The sequence below is a fragment of the Hippoglossus stenolepis genome, chromosome 1, assembly GCF_022539355.2.
Source record: "Hippoglossus stenolepis isolate QCI-W04-F060 chromosome 1, HSTE1.2, whole genome shotgun sequence".
Taxonomy (NCBI): Eukaryota; Metazoa; Chordata; class Actinopteri; order Pleuronectiformes; family Pleuronectidae; genus Hippoglossus; species Hippoglossus stenolepis.
In genome coordinates this window covers 28,121,308-28,147,972 of record NC_061483.1, presented here as the reverse complement: position 1 = coordinate 28,147,972, position 26,665 = coordinate 28,121,308, and the positions used below count along the sequence as shown (strand labels likewise).

At 40.8% G+C, this 26,665-nt stretch overlaps 1 protein-coding gene across 1 annotated transcript in view; it reads right to left on the bottom strand.

The window, feature by feature from the left end:
* Positions 1–26,665, bottom strand: part of si:ch211-186j3.6 (neural-cadherin) — a 286,707-nt gene that overhangs the window by 73,064 nt on the left and 186,978 nt on the right. The window contains 2 exon segments of the mRNA XM_035162307.2: positions 7,955–8,169; positions 22,082–22,359. Of these exon segments, the coding sequence (XP_035018198.2) occupies positions 7,955–8,169; positions 22,082–22,359 (493 nt within the window).

Sequence of the window (26,665 nt, the reverse complement as noted above, 5' to 3'; positions counted from 1 at the left end):
CTGAAGCACCTCTGAGCAGGTCTAAAGCTTCCAGGCATGTTTGTCATTCATTGTTGATCTCCCTGGACACAAGTCATTACCGCGCCAATCAATCTCACTAATACAACTGAGGTCAAAGTGCGACATCGCTGATCAGGCCAGGCAGCTGTGATGCCAGGTGAGACTGGTGCATGTACTACCAGGAGTTTGGATGGAACTGTCAAAGTGCACGGCAACATTACGCCCTTTTCTACTAATCAAAAATATTTGTTTAAACTTGGATAGCAACGAGTAAATATTCAGCAATGAAGGTCATTGACTTTATGGTGAACATGCTAATTCATTACATGTGACGTTAGCAGGTTGAAACGTCTCTTATATAATATAAGCTAAATAAGAAGCTGCTGCCTGCAGCCGATTAGCTTAGCATCAAGACAGGAAGCATGGCCTCTCAACCTCAAAATATATTACATTAGATAATGTAAGACTTTATTAAATCTGCACAACTTGACAATTTGTAGTTTTAAAAAAGGTTATGTGCTTGACAATTTCTTGGCTGGTAATAACCAAGGTCTCCCGGTTGCTTGGCAACCCAACAGAAAGTCATTGCAACTGCCAAGAAATTGTCCGGCAAACAAGTATATTTCTCAAAATGTCACAATATTCTTTTAAGGAAGGCTAATGGGCTGCCAACGCAAGTAAGAGAAGTGTCTGTCTGAAATTTGGGCCATTCTGTACAAGAAATGTTACACAATGAGCCTCCGTTTAGGAATTTACTGAGATTATTTAGTCTGCGTAATTATTATTTAGTCAACCATATTTAAAAAGGAGACCTATATTTTTTACACAGAGCTGATTTGTCATGCTGTGAATTCTTTCTTTTAGAATTCCAAACTCTGCACATGTAGCCTCATTGTCAGGTGACAGAGTACGTACCATAGGAAAACATTCAAAAAGTAAAATAATACGTATACAAACTTTTGACTGCACACATGACTACATGGTGACATGATCTATCTTCCACAGAATAATTTGAACTGATCGTAGTGGAGGTATAAATACCCACTGTATGTATATTACAGATGAGATCAGTGGCCAACGCCCCCAGAGGCCATGGCAGGTGGTCGTGACAGCGTCAAACTCAATGCCAGTCAGAGAAGATGTGGGACAGTCAGGACAGCGCCTTGTCAAAAATGGATTGTCAAAATGGGAGCAAGAAGCATTCACTGCAAACTTTCATGGCCACAGATTTACCTAGAGAAAGTGATGCATGTTAAGTTTTCAACTAAATCTGATCTTGACACAAACTGGACTCAAGCTACATGTTAATAACATCCGTTTTAATCCTCCCAGCTCTGCAACCAGACTTTTATGGACACATTAAGAAGACAAAAATCCCCTCCTCTGGTTACAGAGTGACAATCATTCATGCATTTGACATCACTGGTGTAAGCCTTGTGGTGGAGCAGCAGCTTTAAACAAACATCTGAATATTCATTAGAAATTTTAAGAGCATCCCTGACTTGTTATTGGTTGTAAATGCCTATTAGCTATTCTTAAGCACTAGTAGTTGAAATTGGAAATTAGTTTGCAAATACAGTGTGCTGGAAGGCTTGGCTGCGTATTTGCATTCTGTTATGCTCTTTTGACAGCAGACTCACTTTACAGCAAAAGGACTGATTTACTGACAGTTAACACAGCTCCTGATCATTATCGGCTGGTAGAACTGCTGCTGTGGCTTCGGCTGCACACCAGGATCGCACAGTTTGAAAGGTGACTTGACACTCGTGAATGAAATGTATGTATAGTAATATATGTGCTGTGTTGTTCAGTGAAACATTGTTCTTCTGTTGGGTTCTGGGAATGTGGATGGACTCCGTGCATGAGAAGGTGTAACAGGAGGTTGGCTTGGAACAAACTGACCCTGGACTTAACAAAGATGCTGCTCTAAGCTCAAAATGTCTTTATGGAAATTTAAGCCCTCACAAATTGATAAACAATACTGACATGCTGGTGAAAATAAATGGATTTAAGACAACATCCAATGTTCTGGTCTTACCTAGAACACAAGAGGTTAGCTTAGGTATGGGTATTATTATGCCTTATATACACAAACACTTACAAACACACACACTTACAAACACACACACACACACACACACACACACACACACACACACACACACACACACACACACACACACACACACACACACACACACAAGCTTTGCGTTATAACCATGTAATCTTCTCTCCCGAGTGGCTGCAGATTGGATAAAGTGCACAGCTACATTGGCAGTAAGTGTGTGTGTGTGTGTGTGTGTGTGTGTGTGTGTCTGTGCATGTGTCTTACACCTTCTCTGCCCTACACAGTAGGGCTGGCTTGGTACAGCTGCCCTGCGGCAGGATAAAGGGCGGATGAGTGGGCGGCTTTGGAACAGCAAACCAGCATCTCAATAAGAAGCTGAAGGTCTGTGTGTCTGTGAGTGTGTGTGTGTGTGTGTGTGTGTGTGTGTGTGTGTGTGTGTGTGTGTGTGTGTGTGTGTGTGTGTGTGTGTGTGTAAAACACTGGGGAATATGATCTCAGGCTCAATGGGCAACATCTCTTAACAAGGTTTAATAACAAGGTGAAGACTGTCTCACGCACACACAAAGTCACACACATGTCCACGTGTCGGAAATTAAAATCATGGAGTTATATCTGTGAATTATCATGTGTCACTTCACATCAGCTCAGCTTCATACAACAGTCTCTTTCGCAGCAACCTTCTATTTCTTTGTGTTCTTCTCCTGCCTCTCTTCCTACAGATCCATATTCCACCTCTCTGTCTTGCAAACACCTGTGTGTAGTGTGTTGTAGCAGCCTGTTAACCTACACTTTACACTTGAAGCCAAACAACAGATACACTGCTGTGCGTCTTACACTATCATATCATGTGCAGCTCTCATGCCAAATACATTGGGGGGGGACCTTCTGGTTCTACTCTCTCTTTGATTTGGTTGTCGTCCTGCTTTGGCGGACTCTTCATGCAATAAAGCACCAGTCCAACACACAGAGGATGCTTGAAGCTGTGTTTTTTTAGGTTGAGGTTAAACAATGTTTTCCTGTTCCCTGGTGCCGCCCTCATCCCATTTAATCAAAAAGTTATTGTTTTTGTCGATTTTGAGAAGATAAGTTAAGATTCTGGTCAGGAAAACAAGCTCAGTGTGACCTTACCATCATCAATATCTATGACTTTGTTCTTTGGATTAGTGGTTCACTGTTACTGTGGCTCACTGTTTTATCCAATCTAACAGGCATGCAAGTACTTGTTAACTTTTGCCCCTTATATGTTCTGCTGCTGGACGCGATTTTATCAGCTCCATAGTGCAAAAGCACAGTGAGGCTGACTGAAAGAATAATTTCATTATTATTTTTCACAGCACACCTTTATTTGTATGTGTCTCAGTCAACAATACATCGTACAGTACAGTCAATGCTATCCTGTCCTCAGTCCTTATCTCCTATATCTAATATTTGTCTTATATGGGGCCTGCACTTTCCTTTTTATTAAAAAACTGTGTTTGAGGTTCATCCCTGACTATGGCTGCCTCATATGTTTTTTTAATAATATTAGTATATTGAATGGATTTGTGGATTAGGTGTTCAAGCAAACAAATCAATTGTGTGTGTGTGTGTGTGTGTGTGTGTGTGTGTGTGTGTGTGTGTGTGTGTGTGTGTGGTTGTTGTTCTGAAAATGTTTCATGATGGTCCTGAAGGATAATTACTTTTTAATCAATGGAATATCCAAATATCAGTATCTGAAAACATCGAAATGAATATTAAAGACAAAACCAAGTTGATTGGTAAAATTATTGCTATAACCGTTTACAGACAAACAATCAGATTGAGCTTTAACCTACACTACCAACATTTCAGGTGTATTCACTTCAGGTTGCACTTATAGGGTAGATAATATGTCTGTGGAAACTGCCCAGAGTCCAAAATCGTCAGGCCTCCAGAAATAACAGCTTTACTGCACACTTGGTTTTGGTATTTTAATCAATTGCAAATTCAGGAAATGTGCATATTTAAAGTACAATGTGAAAGAAAGTGGTCCTGTATTATTAACTAATCTTTCCAACCAGTCTTACAGAGAGGTCCTATTTTCAAATCTGGTCTTTTATTCTTATATTTCAAATTAAGATTGTGCTTTCATGGTCCATATTCTGATTCCCACTGAAGTATCACAAACTATTTTACCCACAGGAAAACCTGGGACCAGCTTGTGTTGGTCCAGCATAACGGATTCTCTGACTCCTAACAGCAGAATGCAGTATATCTATAGAAGCTGCAGTGAAGCTGAGAATAACAAGTTTTAAGATAGGGGCTGTTACAAAATAAATAAAATTATTTCCTAAAGATGCAGGTACTCCCCTCTGCAACAACACGTGCCCTCTCAGCTTTCAAACCCATTTAAACTTGTTTGTTTGAGAGAATTAATTTCACTTTGATTGTAATTTACAGTCCACAGTCTATAGGAACAGAAAAGCATGTTAGATGACTATTCATATTTTACAGAGAAATAAATACTACTTCACACGGTAATAGGTTTAAGACACTCAATATGATATGATCAATAACTACAACAACTTTCAGCTTTAGCTCAGGCTATAGCCACTGTTTAATGAATGGTTAAATTGTCACTTGATGTATAGCCCTATTACTATGTCCAGTTAGCAGTCGTTGTGCAATAAATGTGAGAACTAGTTCTACAGCGCACAATCAAACATTCACACCCACACACGCACACACACTCACGCACAAACACACAGACACACACACACACAAACCATATAACAATCCACCTCCCTCAAAGAATAAGCAGAATAGATAATCGATAAATGGATAAAATAGTCAAGGAGGTGAACACAAATTAAAACTCAGTTTTGACCAAATATGTAGTAACTGAATTTCCTCTGATGCACAGGTAGGTCATTATGGTGTTGGCAATAATGCAGGCGTTGTACTGAACCATTGTGGTGGGGAAGGAGCTGATCATTTAACCGGTGGATCTACGTTCCAACCCTCACCTACGGTCACAGGCTCTAGGTAGTGACTCAAAGAACTAGGTTGTGAATAGAAGCTGTCAAGATGAGTATTCCCCATCAGGTGGCTGGGCTCAGCCTCAGTGATAGGGTGAGGAGTTCAGACATGTGGGGGGAGCTCGGAGTAGAACCGCTTTGCCTTCATGTCAAAAGGGGATAGTTGAAGTAGTTCTGCCATCTAGTCAGGATGCCTCCTGGACAGCTTATGTTGGAGGTTTACTGGCCACGCCTAACTGGTAGGAGACCCCGCAGTAGAGTTAGAACTTGATGAAGGGATTACATATCCAAGCTGGACTGGGATATCTTCAGGATCCCCAGGACCAGCTGGAAAGGGCCGTCTGGAATGCCCTATTCCAATGGCTGGGTAGACAGATTTTGTGTTTGTAGTCCCTGATCTCTGGGCAAACACTGACACTGCTATAGTTTGCTGGGCTTCGTTGGAACATGGAAGTGACAGGTTACATGCTACATAAACAATGCAGGGAGAGTGGTACACAGGGGGCAGTAGCGGAGCAGCAGAGCTTTGCCTTGGGGCCTTACAGCAGGTCCACAGTGCCTTTACTACTGGACCTTGCTTTAGTTGTATTTCTGCGTTCCAAGATCTAAGCAATTACAGCAGTTTCCATCTTCAAACACTGGAAAACGCACTCTGCATATCATTATAACACTGTTATGTTCACTGATTGCATTGCATACAAACACAAACACACTTTAATGCAGTTATATTAAGCTCAGTCGAGGCTTGGCGGTGGATTCGTTACATGCAGTAGGTGAACCTTGAAACAAGTTAATTAGAGCTCTAAATATGTACAGCCTGACTCTAATTACAATCTGAGCAGTGACAAATTAGCCTTTGCTCCACCAACAAACGTGTTAACTCTTTACGATCCAACAACACATGTTGGCTGGTTTTCAGATGCACCCAGATCCTCTGACACTGGCCAAAGCCAAAGGAATAAATCGTGACAACACACACACACACACACACACACACACACACACACACACACACACAGACACACACACACGCACACCACGTCCAGCTCTCCAGGCAGACCTCACCTCCCACACATATTACTTTGGCAGTGATGGAACAACAGCATCTCTCCCAAGGGAGAGGCCCAATGCAAGGGAAGAAGAAGCTAGAGAGACAAGGAGGCGTGAGACTCTCAGATTAAAACACTAAATATACCGGAGATGTACAAGACATTTTGTTCTCTGTTTCTGTCTGTCTATTATGCCTGCCCGCCGCCCTCATTTCAACAAGCTTTATTGTCTTCAAGTTTCAACCGCATCGCCACGGACACAAAAGACCAGCATTCTCCCTGAAGAGCAGAAGACGTAAACCTGCCAAAGCTCAGTCTACACATATTTTCAGATTTTTCTAATAAGAACTCAAATATACACAGTATCATTGTGATTAGTTGCCCCGGAGGAGGAGTGTGTGTGTGACTGACCGTCCATTTCACATTCATCTTCTCTAAATAAGCATTTGTGTGAAACAAATGTTTGAATCTAAGTAGAACACATCAAAATGCATAGGGATGTCAGCTTTAATAAGATCAATAGGAGCAATTGTGTAAGAGAGACTGTCACTGTTTAATCCCCAGGCCATGGCAAGTTAATACACACAGGGAATTAAACCTGAGATGGATCCTGTTCCTGTCTTGTAACATTTCAGAGTCTTCAGTGAAAGAGGGGCTTTAAGAGTTAAAGTGGCTCTCTCCGGTTTACTCATGATGTCCACATACGCAATTGACTTTCAATTGGCTTCTTCTTTTCTTTATTGCACCTGCTGTTCTTCTTTTCAACCTCCCTCTCTGAAGATGCCAGTCATATGAGAGAGTAGCACAGCGGTATACATTTGTACATGCCAAGTTAATTCAAGTTGAATTCCAGTGTCCTCCAAGATTAAATTATTCTGCTCTGAAAATTCACCATTTTCTAAAGTCGTGTGACCACAATAATTATTCTTTTCCACTTTATCCATGTTTCCCAGGTATACAAGCATTCCTGCTTGGGGATCACTGCTGCAGTTTGTTTATATTCTGCTTTGTCAGTTTCGAGCTGTCCTCCCACACAAAGCCGCCACTCTTTATCTCACCTACAGTAAGAATGACCAGAAGCTCCACTTGTTAGGTCAGAATCCCTCTTTGGAAAAACTGTTATTACACTGTGTGAAAACACATCATTCCGTCAAGTGTTGTTGAAACTGAAACCAGTGAAGTTTGAGATAATGCTAAAATGCTTTACACACCAGATAAGGCAGGGAAGCCAGGTGTGTAATTTATGCACTGCTGCTGTTGCAGTTCCCCAAGACTGAGAAGATACAGTTGAGGTAAACATAGTCTCCCTCCTTCTTCTGCCTCTTTATCTGAGCTTTTGGCCCCAGACTAATTTTCTGTTCCACGGACAAACCTACTTAAAACCTTCACTCAAAGGTCCAGTGTGAAGGATTTAGGGGGATCTAATAACAGAAATGGCATATTATATTCATAATTCATAAAAATATCTGATAATCTTTCCGTTCTTGTTATATTAGAATGAGCTCTCCTATCTACATAAGGACAGGTTCTCTTCCATGTTGCACAGTCTTACTTCTATGGTAGCCCAGAACAGAGAAACCAAACAGTAGCTCCAGAAAGGGTCATTTTATTAACGGAACCTGAAGGTCCCTGTAGGTTCTCCTACATGCTTGGAAAGGAAGGGTAAGGGGAGGGGGTTCATTTAAATTGCAATATGCAACTTCACCACTAGAAGCCACTAAATCCTACACACTGAAACTTAGTAATAAATCACGTTCTACATCTTATCTTAGTGACAGCTGTCCTCATATAGTGAGGACTTTTGATTCAGAGTCAGGTGTGACGTGTCATCAAGTTCTTACCTATAGCCATGAAGTCCTCGTGGTCCCAGGCCTGCAGCTGGGCTAAGGGACCGCTGTACAGCAGCAGTCCATCAGCCACATCTGTGATGAACTCCATCGACACGTGACTCTCGAAACAAGGCATCATGGGAGGGAACCAGGCATAGCCGTTACCGTGGAAACCGTGTCTGTTTTGCTGGCACTCAGGCCCTTCAAACTGAGCTGGGCATTGGCACCTTGAGGAGAGGAGCAAAAAACAACATGAATAAGTAAATGCAATAAAGAAAAGACAGAGTTGTTTTTTTATTTTTGACAATTTTATTTTCTCAACCAGTTTGTTTTTGAATAGTGTGAGAGAGCCCTCTGTGAGTGGAAAACACCACTCTGATCGCAATCTTCCTCCTTGTTTTCAAACCACTCACTGCATTTTATTATTTTACACATCTCTCTGAGCCTTGTTGTTCTCTCCTCTCAGGCAGCCATCTCTTTCAGCCTTCTCTCTCTCACGCCATCTGTTTCACTGATGCAGACGTTCTCATTAGTGGCAAAACCACAGGGAGAATCACTACATCACTGGGGAACTCCTCTCTCAGTGTCTCCACACATCCAGGAATTCATTTGTCCCGCCACTTCCTGTCAAAATTCCACCTCACACCTCCTCTTCTCAACAAAGGCTGAATCCTTCCTTCCTTTCTTTTTTTCAATCCTTGTCCATTTGTTCGACCATCTTTTTTATATTGTAAACATTTTTGTACATGCACTCAATTTATCTCAGCCGCTCTTCTCATATTCATTAGTGTAGGTTTTGTACAAAGTAATATTTGATCCACATCTGATTTGAATCAAACAAAACAAGCAGACGCAGGATATTTCTATTTGAACAAAGATAAAAAGAAAACCTTTTTTAAAAATGTATTAATTAAAGTACAGACTTGTGGCAAGAGCGTAGCTGATTGTACTGTCAGCAGAAACATTCGTATATCTGCCCAGATTTGTCATAGACCCAGGAACAGTAGAACAACTGAACTATTTTTAAGCATGAATCAAAGGCACCTAGTGTTTTGTGAGGCTCTTAAAAATGTTTCACCTCAGATCCAAAAGCCTGGGAAACTTCAAGCAAGACCAGTTAACCTCATATCACACAGAGAATCTTCACAGGTAAAACTTCTGAACTACTATCCAGGAACATGGATTCTGGATCAGGAGGAAAGATCCCAACTGGGCCCAAAGATGTAAGGGACATCCACCCACATCCACCCCCGCCGAAACACGCTAAGGTACACAACTGAAGATACCCTGTCCCTAACATCCGCTGGTGGTCGCTAACATCTGCTGACATCTGCTAGTGCAGAGGACCTTCACACATACAAGGGATATTCACCATCTTGTTCTATGTTCTAAAATGATTGTTGTTGGATGAGAAATGATTCAAAATACTGCTGTGTAAGCTTCCTCCCCTCTCCCACTTAAAAAAAGTTCTGGCATAAGGTTAGTTCAAAAATATTTGTCTGAAAAATTGGTAATTGCACTGGAAACGATGACTGTATCAAATGTGTTGGAAAGTTTCCAGAGATCCTTTTCTTTTCTACTTTCCTAATACTCAGTGGTAGATGGACATATTTGTTGTTATTGATTGTTTTGTACTAAAAAAGGCTAATTTCCAACTTGGACAATAACATGAATCTTAATAATCTCAATTAACAAATACTACGAACCCATGTGCTGTGTCCTGGAATATTAAGTGTTTTGCTGAGGTACAAATTTGTCACTGTTATTGTTGACGGCAGAATTCTTTGAGTTCAGTTCGAAAGTACACAACTTGAATCAGTTTATCACAAATAATTATAATAAATGAGTTATAGTCCTGCTGCTGTTACGAAGCCCAAAATACAGTTTTCAAAAGACTGAATTGAGCACAATTATCTCTTCTATGCAGGAAATATCTAATCGCTCATTAGTCGTCCATGTGAATGTGATATGTGGGTGAGAAAGAGAGAAAGAAAGGAAGAACCTTCATAATGAATTTTATGAGAAAGCCTTGCATCCCTCGAGCAAAATAAAAATTCCCCTCACTCACTCAATCCACCTGTTGTTAGCAATTATGGAAAACACAATTTTGCACACACAGCCTCCCCCCCTGACTACACGCACACACACACAGCTCAGAGAAATTAGGTATTTCTCCAGGGCGATCCCTCTGCTCCTAATAAGTGAGTTTTTCAATGGTTTGTGTTATTCACACTTCGACAGCTTCTCAAGATATCTGAAACCACACATACAAGACACCTGTGGGGACTTTAAATTGACCTATACATTGATTTCCTGGAGGCCGTTCCTCTGATTAGAACCCTGTTTCCACTTTCTCATCCTCCTCAACCAGTTCCTCTGTCCAGGAGAAGAGCTTCTCGTCTTCATCTGTTGGAGGCAAAAACCACTGGAAATGGTAAGTTCGCCTGAAGACAGTGAGTGACGATGGTTCAATTTCTGTGATCGCCTGCTGCTCACACTTTTACCTGGGTAAAACCCAGGAGACATTTAGATGATGATAATTTGCCGTTGATCTCAACAGACAGGAAAGTAGTCGATGGATGTAGGTGCCATACGGTTGAAGATGAGGTTGAGGCTATCATGGAAAAAGTGGAGAACTTTCACGTCAACTCACATCCTGCACCCAGACCCCTGTAGTAAAGGTTTTGGCTCCAACTCCTCCAAAAGCTCCCCGAACAAAGAGAGGCTATTGACCTGGGGCATTCCAGCAACCTCCAAGTCAGCGACATCTACCTCTTTTACACCAGAATAAGCTGGTACAGGCAGGTTTTTTAAATGGTTGCAAACTGCGTCATGTTTGATGTCACAGAACTGAAAGCTTGTCTTCTCTAATTAGCGCGTTCACCCTGGTGTCTTGTTTCCATCCGTCTCCTGCCGAGCGGAGCTGGAGCTGATAAAAACCCCACATCTACTGCTGAGTTTGTATGACCCAAGAGTAAATGCTGTTTGTGTCCATTCCCATTACAGGCAAAAGACAGATGTTGGTGATTGTTTAACAAGATAACTTTTTACGATTGAGTTTTTCACAGATTTTGCTTCGTTATCACAGCTACAGTATGTGTTGCTGTTTTCTGGGGAATATGAACAAAGCCAGTGACTGCAGTGCCAAGATTGCAACTTATAAAAAAAAGTTGAGCTCGAGCCAGTAACGCACCCTGCAGATAGCCTGCCTCTCAACTGCATTATGCTTCATTTTACACCAGGGTGATACAAAGCAACTAGTTAGTCTGACTTTAACACACTAGATGAGTTATCATACAGAACCTCAGTGGCAAGCCAGTAAGTGTTGTGAGCTGAACCTTGACTTGAAGCAGCATTTAGATGGAGTATAAAATTACGCTTAACATGTAAGCTTGATGTTCATTGTGGCAGTTTAAAGTGTGGGTGTAGTCAGGGTGTTTGTGTCATTCATGAGGCGTGTCATGAGTGTGTGTAGTCGTCAATGACGAGGTATTAAACAAACTTGTTTCATTCAACATTATATGCCAACACGTTCCTTGGTGTGTGCACACTGCTGTCTCTCACTGGTGATGTTGATTCCTGAATATACAGGTGACACCTCCAAAAGATGAGAGACAAGAAGAAAGAGCACTAATTAAGTGGAAGTGCCCTGCAGCTCAAACTGGCTCAAAGTTAAAATGAGGGTATTACTCAGCAGGTGAATCTGGCTCTGGATGCTATGGTGCAAAACTGCAGCCACGGTCGAGGTGTGGCTGCTCTGCTGAGCACAGGGATGAGGTAAGAGGAGAGAAGACACTGCATTATATTCATCAGTGTTCAAAATGATATGAAACATGGTCACTTGCTTTGTTTGTCCCTTTCCTTCCCTATTGAGAGGGTTCATGGCACCTGCACCAGGTGGACGACAGACTTGAAGCTGCTCAAATCTTGGCAGCAGGCGGGAGCTTCACTCTTCACGCTTCCTTGTTGCCGTCTCAAAAGGTGAGGTGTGGGATATTTGTCTGTTGAGTATTTACACATTTGTGATTTTATTTTTCTGAACGTTGCTCGAAATGCCCTCCACAGGCAACACAGTCAAAGAATCGTCCGGATCAGGTGCTCAACAGAGACTTTGAGAAGCTGGGGCTAAAGATCATGCCTGAGGAAGAGAAACGGCAGCTGGACGAGATATGAAGTGAAAATGTCATCTCCAGCACCTGGCTGCGTGGTGTGCTCCTTTAGTTCTTATCATTATTCTTGTTATTAATACCTAAATAAGTATTGTATTTGCCAGTTACATGTATTTTTAGTTTTTTTGTAATGTAATGAGTCATATAACGAATGTAGAATAAGGCCACTTTATATAGAACCCCGATTGTGTAATTTTAATGTGGATACATAGTAAGTAGTACAAGTAAGCATCATTAATTCACTTATTATAAATAATTTAAAATAAATATTTACATTTATAGGGTAAATATTGGGAAAACTAGAGTAGTTCAAAGTAGGAGTAAAATGCACTGTAATAAACTGATGAATAAGCAGAAAAAAGATGTCAGAATAAGAAAAATAATATGTATTAATTGTTTGTTTTTTATAGAGGAATATCACAAGGGAAAATACCTATGATAAAGGCTATAATGACAGCTGGACATATTTCAGCCGAGAGAATCAAAACATGGATTTATACGTTTAAAATCAGCTAAAAAACACGTCACCATAATCAGCCATAATCATGATGGCAATATTCTGCTAAGAATATAAAGTCGAACACTGTTGAATTCTCTGAGTGTTCAAATTGACCTGAGGATGTTTATTTTCCAACCCAAATTTGAACGTTACTCATCAAGCCGTGATGATTTAATGTTACAGAACAACACTTGCCAAGTTTCCAGAGGATTTAAACCTTCACTCTGTTCACACACACACATATTATATCTGGCTGTGTATGATTGTGCATGACGGCAGGCATCAGGAAAAAGATCCACGCCTGTATTTCCATTTTGGCAATGTCATCCTAATTCTCCGAGGGAAAGACAATCTGAGACATAGTTTTAGTCACAATGGCCAAGCCCTTCAATCCTCTTAAGGCAGCTTTGTTTTGCTCATTCGCTGTCTGATGGGAATTGTGTTTGTCAACGTTGGACCAGGAGCTGTAATCCCAGCCCCAACCCACAAAACCCTCACTCACAAAATCTCTTTATTAATCCCACTGCCTCGGTTATCTACATGTTCTTCCTTCAATCTTGGAGCAGAATGTGTTTGTATGTATCTGCATGTGTTATAGATGGGGTCATTTCTGAAAGCCTCCGCAACAGACAACTGTCCTCCAGCTATTCTAACTTGTATCAACTCATATCTCATCTGCATTTATTATTTCACTTCTCTCGTGCTTTCCTTTTCTTTTCTACTCCTTTCTGCTTCCATGTTCTTTCATCATTTCCTATTTTCTCTCCATATTCTGACGTTCTTTCCCCACTTACATTCCTCTGGTCTACTTTTCCCTTAACCTCAGCTTTCCTTTCCCTTTCTTTTTTTAATTTCCTCCATTTGTCTCCTCTCTTCTATGCAGGTTTTCTCCATCTCTGACATTTTGCCTCCTCTCCTGTCCTCCCCTGAACCTGGTGAAATCACACAGCAGATGTTGCAGAGCCCGGTTACTGTAGAATGTGACAATCAGCGGCAGCGGCTGTGTCTCTGGGTTGACAACTTCTGCTCCGCTCTGCCTTCTTCTCTCCCTGTCATCTATTTGGCTGATGCCTCACAAAGAAACGTTCTGCTCCTCCATTGTGGCCCACATTCGCTTTGCATAAAGAGACATGCAGCAGGGTATGTTAGAGACAGCAGAAGCTGCAATTTATCATATCCAGATCTCACAGTTTAGTATTATGTAACACATTAGGGTTTCTACCAGCGAGTTAGAATACGTTTTTAAAAATCTCAGTATCAGCAAAAGTTGTCTCTTTTGAGTTTCAACTTTTACGAAACTGTACATTCAAACTGTACTTTTGTGAGATTTTAACCAAACTTAGTTCTAAGTTTAGTCCATTGCATTTGTTTGACAACTGTTATTAATAACTATTTTTTTGTTTTACACCAAAAAATCCCATGATAAGCTTATAAAAACAACAACACAAAGATTAAATCAGCAGCTTCCCACCAATATTTTCACTTTAAATATTTCACATTTAGGGCATCAAAAAAAAACAACTTACTACTTAACAAAACTCAAAGTTTAAAGGAATCATTACGCTTCTCAACTCACTTTGTTAAGGTATTTTGTTTGCATCAAGCCTTTACTGACAGTTAAGCATCAGGACTCCATACATGGGAGAAGCTATGAGGCACCTCGCCTCTCCACTCATCTCTTCTTAGTGCAAATGATTTTAAATTAAATACGTAGTCAAAGCAGCGAGTTTCAATGATCTGGGTGGCTAATTGTGAGGTGACCTCTAGAGCCTGCTCTACGTATGACAGGAGTAAGGGCAAAAGGTGATGGAGTACACAGTTTGATAAAATCTGCATTCGGATGAGGTTGGGGTCCGAATGAGTTTACAAATTTCAGGCTTTCATACAGGATACTGCTGTACGTGTTCAGTGTGACACTGTTAAAAAATCCTAACCACATATTTGTTACTGTTACCGTGACAACCAAGGACTTCACAACCAAACCAATTGTTTCCTATACCTAACTGAATAGTTTTTATGCCTAAACCTGATCAAGTAGGTTTCCAGCCAAAAAATAACCAACCATACCGTTAACAATGTGTTTATCATTGTTACCTTGACGACAAAGGTCGATTACTCCTGCCGCCTGTATGCTGCTCTGGGTCATATCTCAGCAAGGATCGGGGAAAAAACACCTTAATGTCTTTTTAGGTTTAAGGACTTTTAGCATTTGTTAAGTTGAACTAATGCAAGTTTGTTACGAAATCTATGATGAAGACGATGAAACACTAACAGTACAATTCCAACAAAAGTTGAAAATGTATAAAATACAACCAGAATTAAAAGAAAAGAACAAAAATAAAAAAACAATGAAAACTATGATTATGTTCAATAATGCATTGGTCTAGAAGGCTTCCAAAACTATCAACACCTCTTCTCCAACAGTACTGTGAACAAGGTAATGATATGTAATAATAATATGCAGAGCAATGCAACGTTGTTTATGGATTAGACTTACAGGAAGAAAATGGCCACATTTCTGACAATAGTGTTTGCGTGGGTGAGTGTGTGAGTATGTGTGTGTTTGCGTGCATGTGTGTAATCCAGGGATTAGGTCTACCGTGGATCCAGCCAGTCATCCTGCTCTGGTCCAGCAGTGAGCCAGATTACACGCTGGCTCCAGCCAGCCAGACTCAAATCCTGCCCTTTTCACTCACTGCCTCTAATTAAATGAAGCTGAAGGGTAAAATGAACTTCTTCAAGACACAGCAAGAAAGCTCAGTGGACACATGCTCTATGAGACTGTGTTCATGTGGTCTCACGTAGGTTCGGAGGGAGTATGTATGTGTGTTTGTGGGGCCAAACAAGCATGTTTTTGTCATGTTTGAACATAAAACACCTATAAGAGCATCTGCTACAACATATTGTAGCAGATGCTCGTTCTTTCAGTGATGTCTGAAATCTTCCAAGGTCTGTTGTACTGTATATGTGCGTCATCATTTGTGTGGGAAATGTATCGCATAAGAACTACTATATAGTTTGGTCCCAATCATATGGCATCTTGATGTAACTCCATTGAAGGAATGCACACTTATTTAATATGTATATTAAATTGCACCACAGCACCTTATTTCTTTGTGACAATGGATCCACACCTATACTCACATGCCTGAATTGGCATATCACATGACCATGCATATATACTGTCGATGTCTGCACCCATGTAAACAGGCAGCAGATTGTCTACTCTGCAGTTGGTTGACTAGTTGCAAAAAACTAGAAACAAGAAACAGGGACAGTGAACAAGGCATGCATTCACCACTGGTAGATGAGGTTGATAACATTCTCTTAAGGGAAAAGGATTGTGTGATAAAAGGGTGACTGATGTCACATTAAGGAAGAGAACATTTGCCTGGTAATTTACATACAACCCTAAATTTAACACCTAAAACGAGTCCTGCAGCGCCTCCAAATTACTAAGAGGCTTGAAAACGTCAACGTGATAATGATTAACTCTGCCAAGGAGGTTCTGTTTTTACCCCAGTCCATTTGTTTGTTGGTTGCTTTGATTGCTAGCAGGGTTGCACAAAAATAACTTAACAGATTTCCATGAAATTTGGAGGAAGGATGAAATATGCATCAGGGAAGAACCCATTCAAATGTTGGTGCTGATCCAGATCAGGGGCGGATGCAGGATTTTTTTTTCACTTTCTTTTACAATGCCAGGTAGGGTGTTTGTCCCAGGGAATAATTTGTGGATCTTGATGAAAAAATCTTTATATTGATAGTTTTGCATTGTTAAACGGAAGAAAACATTTACTAGAAATACTCTCAGAGTTGAATTGGCTACGGAGTTTACCCAGAGTTTGCCTTCCAATAATGTACAATGCAGCAGGAGGTTTTCTCCTACTCACAACAGCATCAAATCTTCCGCGTGCACACCCGGCGAGAGGTGGAGCCTGGGGTGCAGCAGGAAATGACGTAGGAACTCTGCTGCGTGGGACAACCAGTTACAACCCATTACATATACTTTCCAGTAGTTTTTGTGTAATGTTGCTAACTAAAAGACAAACAGATAAACCCAGAGGAAAAGATAACCCCCTTGGTGAAGATAATAATAATGTGTAAACATAACATGCAGTTCTGTAAAAAATTATAACAGACAAACAAATGAACTAACTAATTACCTTTAGCCAAAGAGACAACATCAAGGTCAACTCATGTATTTACCTGTGGCAGCATAGATCTCAGCAATGTACAGGAAAGAAGATTTCAGCCTTCTTTTGGGAACCACTGCAGGAATTGACTCGTAATTTCATCATAACGTTCAAATTCTCCATGGAGTTACAGTTGAGACAGTGATAAAAGCCTGGTGTTTCATTTAATTGGTTGCAAAGAGCCCTTCACTTCCACCATTAAAGATCTGAGCCTCAGGATACACAGAGCATCAGGCTGAATTACACAAAGTTAAACAGGGTCGCCATGTCTCCTCTACCACTCCAAGCACCAAAGAACTTATTTCATCATCATGTTTGCAGTTAAAAGGATTTGTTGAAACACTCTCACCCCACTTCTGGCCTTGTTTACAGAGTATTTTATGCTAATGAAGACACTCTCCTTCCGTTCACTTGTTTGCCATGGATTTGAAACGAGAACTGGCAGTATGTGACAGCTAACATGCCGGATTTTTCATCTCGTACGAGGCTGTGAAAGGTTTGATTCTATTTATAACGCAACCGAAGCAAAAAGGAGCTGTATTTTGAGACTCTGCACGTCAGGCTCTGTAACAGTGAAAAGCCAGGCAGTTACACCCTGTCAGGGAACTGCAGAGTACTGACGTCTGCACCCACCGAGGCCCTGTAAACGAAATGTTATGAACTCAAATACTGCAAAATCTGCACACAGCCCCCAGGCAATAACAGTGACGCACTGACTTGTACATTTGTGGGTAATACGCGATAGCTGTTGCGGTGATCAATTGGAAGAAGGGAGTGCAGTGAGACAGGCCAGGGAGGGTACAACATTTAATATGACTCACGTTAACCTGAAGTCAACCTTAACTAAGCCTCAGTGAGTGTCACTGTTTAAAAATTCACACTATATGTTGTTTACAGGTTTCATTTTGAAAGGATAATATCTAATTTCTGTCCATCAACTAGTATTGTTATACACACAGTATGTGGAGCAGGAAGATATACCTTGACTACAGCTAAGACACAGTGGTATCTTCAACTTCCAACTTTATTTGTCCCCAAAGGGCAATTAGGGTTTACAGCGAGGGCTACAACACATAAGACATAAAACATAAAGGAACCTGGACTTATAGTACAATAGGGGATCAGCGGTTTCCTATCTGCAATACAAACAGCCATCATCAGGGACATACTGTAGTCATCAGAGACGTCACCTTGTCACTGTCACCACCACCATACAAGAGCCATATTGTCTTTTGTATTGTCTCATGTCATTGAAAACACTACATCACACACAGCCAAGTGATAAGCCTTTCTCACACTAACTCTTCCCCCATCCTGAATTTAAATCTAAACTATTTAATATATATATATATATATATATATATCAATTTCTCGAATATTTAAATACATATTATAAACAATTATATATGTAGATGAATTATCTAAAAACAACAAATTCAGTATGAGTCTTGGCAGCATATAAATGTCTCCAGCTTAGACACAGTGGTGCTTTGAGCTAAACGCTAAAGTCTGCCAACATTCTTCCATTGACAATGCTGTGAGCGGCTTCAATGTTTATCATGTTTACCATTTGAGGCTTTGCAATTCAACATGCTGGCATTGGATAATTAGTGTGAAACACAAAGTACAAACTTAAGCTGATGAGAATGAGAATGATAATTACTTGTGCAGGTATTTATTCATAAAAACTTTAAAATGACAAATTTTAAGAATTGATCCGATGGTGGTGGAAGACGCAGAGCTAAAAAAAACTGTGAATAAACATAGCGGTTTAATTAAACCGTCTCAAACACGCCTGCTGATCCTGCACTCCTTTCCTCATCCTGTAGCTGCCACTGCCAATACCGCAAACACATCCCTATTCATATTTGCAATGCCCCGACAACACGAAGATGTGTGTTTAGCTGTAGCAGCTGTTAACAGCTGTAACAAGGTTCACAAATTCCCTTTAGCGTGAATAAAAATACTAATTGCAACTTCATTTGAATTCAATCTCAGCTACAGTTGCAGTGCCTCAGTGAGAAACACCCTACACCATTGTTAATGAGCAAAATGGGTGTGAAAACGAACTGGGAGTTGAGATTAAGAGCTCAGTGTTTATGGGCTTATTAGATCATTTGCCGCCACAGCGTTAAATAAAAGTTTCTGCCAGTGCCATAGGGCAGGACCTTTTTTTTCTGATTGTGTCAAGTGTTGTGAAGTGAATCACTATCAATTGAGAAAGAGTTTGCCTCTTAACCAAACACAGCATGAACTCACTCACACTGTTACACACAAACACCACAGGGATGTTGCCTTCTGTACAGGCACAGTCTCAGAAGTGTACACTTTGAGGTTCTGTAGACTCTGTTCATTTCCTTCCACCTCCTCTATCATCTTCCACTTACTCTCCTGCTTTCCTTCTCACAAAACATCGCACCAGTCTTCATTCACCACGGCTAAACATGACTGAAAGCCCAAATTAAATCTTGGAATGTTTCATGTTTTAAGTGCTTTTTGTCTACTTCTTGACATTTAGTTGACAAAGCCTTCGAGCTTCTTTGCAGTCGGCTTATTAAGAGCATCAGCTAAACAAGCCTGATTCATTGTGTCATGCTTCTTTCCGACACAACAACCAAACAGCACACAGCACATCCCACAGTCTGCAGCTACTTGAGTCTGGAGGCCAGGTCATAGACCAGCTCGGCTGCAGGAATGGGAATTCTCTACGTCTGGCAGAAAGAAAAAAAGTTGGCATAAAACTATTACCACAAGATGTTTACTGATCTTGATGCATCAACAGAGAGCATTCAAACCCAAGGACATGCCTCACTGGGAGCTTTCCTTTTCAATGACAGCATGAGCTGCTTTACATTTCTCTGTTATGTCCGCTCTCTCCGCCTGATACTTCTCACAAGCTGCAAGACGAACTATCAAGTGCAGAGACTTTTATTATGCCTTATATACACACACACACACACACACACAGCACGCACGCACGCACGCACGCACGCACGCACACGCACACGCACACACACACACACACGTAATCACTGTTCAAACATACTTCTAATTTCCTGACCACCATAACATTTGATAAAGATTGACTTTTAAGCTTTTTAAATGGAAAATATTTAAAGTCTTTAATGGTGTGTGTGTGTCCAGAACAAATATGTGTGTGCCCAGAACAAATATGTGTGTGTCCAGAACAAATATGTCAACTGAAATGACAATCAACACTGCGGTATATAAACTGCGCCTTATATCTCCAAGTAGTCACTCTGACGACTGTCAGTTTGTATCTACATGTTCTCTTTTGGTTATTTGTGATCACATGGGCGAGGTCATGATTCAGACCAGCCTACTTGGGTTTGAGATCTACACTGCAATGTGCTCCACCACTTTGGCTGTTCAATCCACTGCATCCGCTTGTGTTGAGCCGTGGAGAAACGTTCCACAGAGAGAACTGGAATGGCATTGTAAAAAAGCAATTGGACGAAGATAAACTAGTAAACAGCCTACAACTTTACTTCCACATCAGCTACAGTTCAACCTTTTCAGGGCTTGGTACAGTATGTCTGTTGGAGTACAGTCACAAATAGTTTCTAAGGTTCTGGGATAGTTTCTGTACAGCAGTGTTGGTTTCAGTGGCCCAGACCTGTGCTATCCAAACACAAGCAGGACAAGATACAAAAAAATGACGATCTCCGAATTTAGCCTCCATAGCCTGACAACAACAAAGAACAATGGGATGGCCACAGAGGGAAACAACTGAAAGAAACAGAGGGACTCTCCTGTCACAAAATAAAAAAAAACAAATGTCCTGCAGTGTCAGATGATCTACCTGCACTGCTTCAACTTCAATGTCTCACAATCATACACACACAGGAATACACACTTGTACACACACATTCTACCGTACAACCTTGTTCAAATTTACCCTTTGCACTTTTCATAATGTTTTCTCCTGCCCATCATTCCCATTGTCCCAGCTCACTGGATTCATACTGCTGGCCTCTCTTAAAATTACATATTTGGATTCAGTATAATATAAATACCATAATCATTTTGCCAGAGGTTTTCTGAGGGGGACAGTGAGGAATTAAATACTGAATGCGATAATCCTTTGTTCGACAAAAAGCTGAAGCAGACTGGTAAAGCAACTCAGTACATATTGTGAGCTGGCTCATACCCACATTTTCAAGATCACTTTTTAGTCAAATTAAACCAAGAATGTAATTTCACTAATGACATGCATAGAGGAAACACAGTTATGTATGTAAACTGTTTCACAACATTGCATCATTGCATTCATCGTTGTACTTTTTAGCAACTTCTGCTACAGTCAGGGCTCAACTCCGAAATCAGGGTCGGCAACCTTTACTCTGAAAAGAGCCATTTTGCCCCCTCTTCCACCAAATACAATTCGTCTGGAACCGCAAAACATATTTGATAGGACAGCTTATAAAGTTTTATATATAGAAATACTCAGTGTTGAGCCAGTTCACAGTTAAAATGAACGGGTTCAAAGTTCAGTTCATGCAGATGAAAATTAACTAGTTAATGTTCATAGTTAAATTCATAAAATTTCACGGTTCCAAAAATGAACTAGTTTTTGTTCCATTTTTTTTGGGGATGATTAAGGTGAAAGACCTACGATCATGTGTTAAGTTATTAATCGATGGTGTCGGATCATGTCTGCATGTCACTCCGGTCACTTTAACACTGAGACCTGACTGTGCGTCACATCTCGTGTTGTTGTACAGAGCACAAAATGTTGACGAGTCATTTTTCATGGTGTGTGTGTGTGTGTGTGTTAGTTGACGGGTGTAAACACATTTTCTCTCGCTCCTGGTATTTCACATGATGGCCTGATACGATGATGATTTAAAAAAATTAATGCGAGTGAAGTTCACCTTATGAAAACTAATTCGGTCAGTTCATTGTTGACAACAAATAGAATTGTTCATGCACAACACTGTACAGGGAGCCACTGTATGCGGCCCCAGAGCCGACCCCTGTCCTTAATGATGAGCTAAATAACTAGTTATAACTAGTGTATTGATTTAAAGTTAAAGGAGGAATTTTACCCAGAGAAAAATATATCTTACTGTTTCCATCTTACAGGCCGTTGCGACCTCTGGGCAGGCAAACATAAACCATTCATGATGATACCTATAATGTAACTGCATAAAACATGAGTGAAACAACATATCATTTGTTGTATCACCTTAAAAAGCTACCAGGCAGTTATCCTAAGGGTCTGTTTTAGATATACTGTTCATTTTCAACTCACCTGTAACCGTGCTGTGTGTCCACACACACTCCACCGTTGAAGCAGGGGTTTCTGGGATATGCGGCGCAGGGCTGATGGGACTGCTCTCTACCCGTGCAAGAGCACACAGCGGTGGATTCCACTGTCACAGATACAAGACTCATAGTCCCACAATCCACCACTGTGGGTGTGTCTCGAACATTCAAAACACTTGTGCAGCCCCCGGTCCCGGCACACTCCGAAGAGGGACACTCATCCGCCCGCACCTGGAACACGCTGACCTGCAGGAATGACTGGAGCTGCATGGAGAAAGACAGGGAAAAGGGTGAAACACAAGATGGCACTTTAATAAAACCTGTTTTTTTTCATTTGAGGTGACCTGAACTCCAGAGAAAAGAGGCCCTACAGCAGAGTCTGCACAAGCATCTCTACTCACCAGTATGCATAATTTAGTCTTTTAAAGTCTTTTAACAAAAATCCCTCACCAGCTTCCCACCCACAAACAGAGGTATAAACCACACTGTGGATTTAATACATTACTGGGGCTTATTCCACAGTCTGATCAGAAATCCATCCTAACACAGCTAAATGTCTAAACCTCAACCCTGACCCAAACCTCAACTTAATTCTTAAATTTCAACACCATTACTCAGGGTCAAAATGTGGCCTACAATGTGGTGAAAGAGACGAGGATAACAAACAGCTGGAAGACAGAAGCAGCATGAAGAACCTATGATCTTCAGCTCTGTGCCACGTTACACTGGCTCAAATCTGATCTAGAAAATTGCTTTTAAAGGTGTGATTGATTGTTGATGCTATATTTCTAGTTATTTGCTTTCTCAAAATGTCTTTGACTATTGTTAAAGCACTATATAAATTATTCTTCTTAATCATATTTGCATTCTTATTCTTTTCATCATTTTAGTTAACTGAGTCGAATCCAGCTATAGCACGAGTGTTTTACTGGCATACTTGGCCATAGCTTGTCAGTGTCCTGTGTATACATCTACAATTCTGTCTTAAACCAACATATACACACGATGGGGGGTTAATCCCATCCTTGATCAAAAGTGAATGGGTTTTAGTGATAATAGTAAACTAAAAGTAACAGTTTACCCAGACTTACTACCTTGTCTGTATGAGTGCATTTGCAAAAGGAATGAATGAAAATCCAGGGACTGACATGCATCCAACATGGGACTCTTTGACAAATAGCCCTCATTGCTCCATAATGTCTGGCTAATGTAGTTTACACAGACCAATAAACACATGTGCATACGCACACACTGGCAAACAGCACAACGATGATGTGGAAAGTGCAGGTTCAGTTAAGGAAGGCATCACACTACAGTAGGCAGGTTTAGTAGAAATCAAGCTGTTTTTTTCTGCACCAGTCCCTGAAAAGGTGGGCTAAAGGGCGATGAGCTGAAAGGAAACTATGCCTCTCTAGGTTGAGCTGTTTGATAAAGCAATGGAAAGGAAAATGAAATGGAAATTGGATATGTGCCGAATGTGAATGTGAATGTGTGTGTGTGTGTATGTGGGCGTGCTTGCATCTGGTTGTGCTGGTAAGAGTGACACTGGTCAGGTAGCTTTCCACTGACTTTAAATACACATTCATGTACTCAAGCTGCCTAGGGGATTGCATGCATGCATAGACCCACAGGTACACACACACACACACACACACAATGTGTAAGTGTTGAACCGCAGCAGAGGTCACTTGATGCTCAATGTTCTGGACTGATTGGACCTCATTCAGTGTGTCCGGATTGTGTTCACTAACCGTGCACTTCACATCTACTCCACTTGTTTCCCTTGAAATGTCCTGTGCTGAAGAGGCTGTAACTTTAATACAGGTTATGTTTTATGGATCAGTGTTATCGCTGACTGATGTCTCGCATCGTTTGAGCCGTACACTTGCCACAATCAGCTGTGGTCGTTTTTTCCATTCAAAATCACTGGCTCTCATTTTACCCACATGTGACGATAATGCTCCCTTTGATAGTCAGTGCTTCTATTCATTTTTCCCCCTAGACTTAAATGTTGTGAGGATATATGCAGCCTTTTGTAAATGAATTGAAACAAGTGGGAAGGTTGAATGGTTAATGAAGAAGAGGGCCTGTTACTTGTCATATATGTATATATCTATAAACCCTCCTCCCTGTGCTTACAGTGCCAGTCTACAAGACTGTGGCAACCCTTTGTAACACACTGGGTTGTGGGGCAATGTAGTGAGTGGAAAATGTGATTACAGTCAAGGTTGGTGTTACAGGAATGCCCATTAAGTGTCCTTTTATTAGATTGGCTGTCCTGCAAATCAGTCCACTTGTGAACGGTGTTAATGTACTGTGTTTCAAGTCTACTCACAGTCAAAGCAAATCACTCTGCCTTTAGAAAGCTCAGGAACTAACACACTCCACAAAGATGTGTTATTAAAGTATGTTATAAGGAGAACGTGCTGCTACAGGTTATTTAATTTAGGCAAGAATAACAAAAATGTGGTTTCTGTACTCATGCAACAATGAATTTTGGCCTTTTAAATGCCAATATTGTATCAAAAAATGTTATGCCAAATAAATGCCAGGAAAAGTCTATTGTTGCACATCTATATCAGATAAGCAACACCATTTGCTGATATATCCCAATATGGTAAGTGTAGTAAGCAGGATAAAGTCACTTGTTTCATCCTCTTCAGGTAATCTGGTAAATTATTAAAAAGAAAATCATACTGATATTTCAGATTGTCATTTTGTATGTGAGGATGTGTGTTTTAACCTGCACATCTGGGGCTGTATCCACAAACATGAGGACAGAACAGAGACAATAGTACATACATATCTTGTTGATAATGAGGATAGAAGGATAGAATGGGCAGTGAAGTTGAAGGATTTAATCATAGAATTGAGTCTCTATTAAGAACTGGAGTCAATGGTTGTTTTTATTTTATATAATAATCCCTTTTTAAATAAACTGTGAGCCTACAAAAGCAAAGGTCAACATGAACAACAAGTAGCCTGTTCACATGCTGATGGTTATTTTTTTTGGATCAAAAGTTTGATATTAATGGAGGAAAAACAGCTTGCATCAGTTTCTCTGATTGCCAGTCCATATAGGTCACTGTGTTGGTTGCCGTGTACATTTAACTAAAACCAGCAGGCAAGCAAACATCAATGGAAGTGAGTGAGGAATAATGTTTAGCATTAGCTCAATTAGTTGACGAGTGTAAAACTATTCTAAGAGGAGAATTCGCCTCCTGGTGTTTATAGCACAGGCCAAGAAGCCGGCATGGGGAGAATCGGATTTAGCCTAATTTCCTCTGGTTGTGTTAGACCAGTCAGGAGTGCATGTGAGAAAGATTGGGAGCTATGTGTTACTGCGAGTGAGGAGACACACAAACAGGGTTCCCTCAGACAGGTGAGTGCCATTTCCCTTGCAACTGCTGGCACAAGTCATCACAATAACTTAAAAACCATTATCTCTTCTGCTTAAGAATCCCTTAAGCCTCTTAAAAGTCCTACTCCTCCCAACAGTTGTTCACCTTAGGAGCTTTCTTAAGGGCTGAGATAACCTCTATCTTTCCCAAGATCTAGTCTTAACTGTGAGGGGAATTCTCAGGAAATTCAATCCACACTGTATGAATACGGCCCCTGGTGTGTGCTGTGTATTATTCAGCCGTTGTGAAGTCAGGAGGAACACTGCTAATGTGAAAACCAGCAGAGATGGCATGGTTGTTTACAGATTTAATGTAGCAGATAATAGAAGATATAACCATGTTAAACAGGCGTGTGACAGGGAAACCTTGAAAAACAAGTGGAGAAACAGGAGGACAATGCCTCCATCCACAAGAAACGAGGGCTCACTCAATCATTTTTTTACGAGTACGAAACTGGAATGAATCCTATGCTATGGCCTTCACAGTCAGTAGAGCTCTCCACTCCAAAACACCAGATGAGGAGATATCTTTTGGTGTTTCATCCATCCAGTGACGTTCAGAGACGTGTAGAATCAATGCACAAGTCCATTGAAGCTGTTCTGACAGATTGCAGTGACACCGTGCTATACCTGTCTGTACATTTGGTAGGGCTGGCAAAGGAACCTCTCCATCATGTGTTCATAGCACTGAGAATCAAGGAGTATTAAGGTGTAAAAAACAGTAGTTTTATCACCATGAAACACAGGTTTAATATCGACACTGATACCAAAACTGTATACAAGTTCAACATTAAAGGGACCATATATTACACCTTTCTGGGATTTACTTTGAGGTATTGGTTCCCCTAAGATGATATATCAGTGGTTTAATGTTGAAAAAACTGCCGCCATCTGTATTTCCATGTCCTCTCTCCTGCCTCTCTCTGGAGCTGCAGACAGAACAGGCTGTTTTCGCCTGCCTCTTGAGCCCCTCCTCTGATTGGCTGACTGCACTTTGAGTGACACGCGACCAGGCCTATCACTGGTCTCATTCTGGCGCATTGACTCTCTCTGGTTGTAAACACAGCTGAAAGTCACGTTGGTATGTTTGGATACCGCTATAGAAGAACAGCCACATATTTACAGTCGGTTACAACAGGATGTTTCTGAACGGTGAGTTACACCGTCATC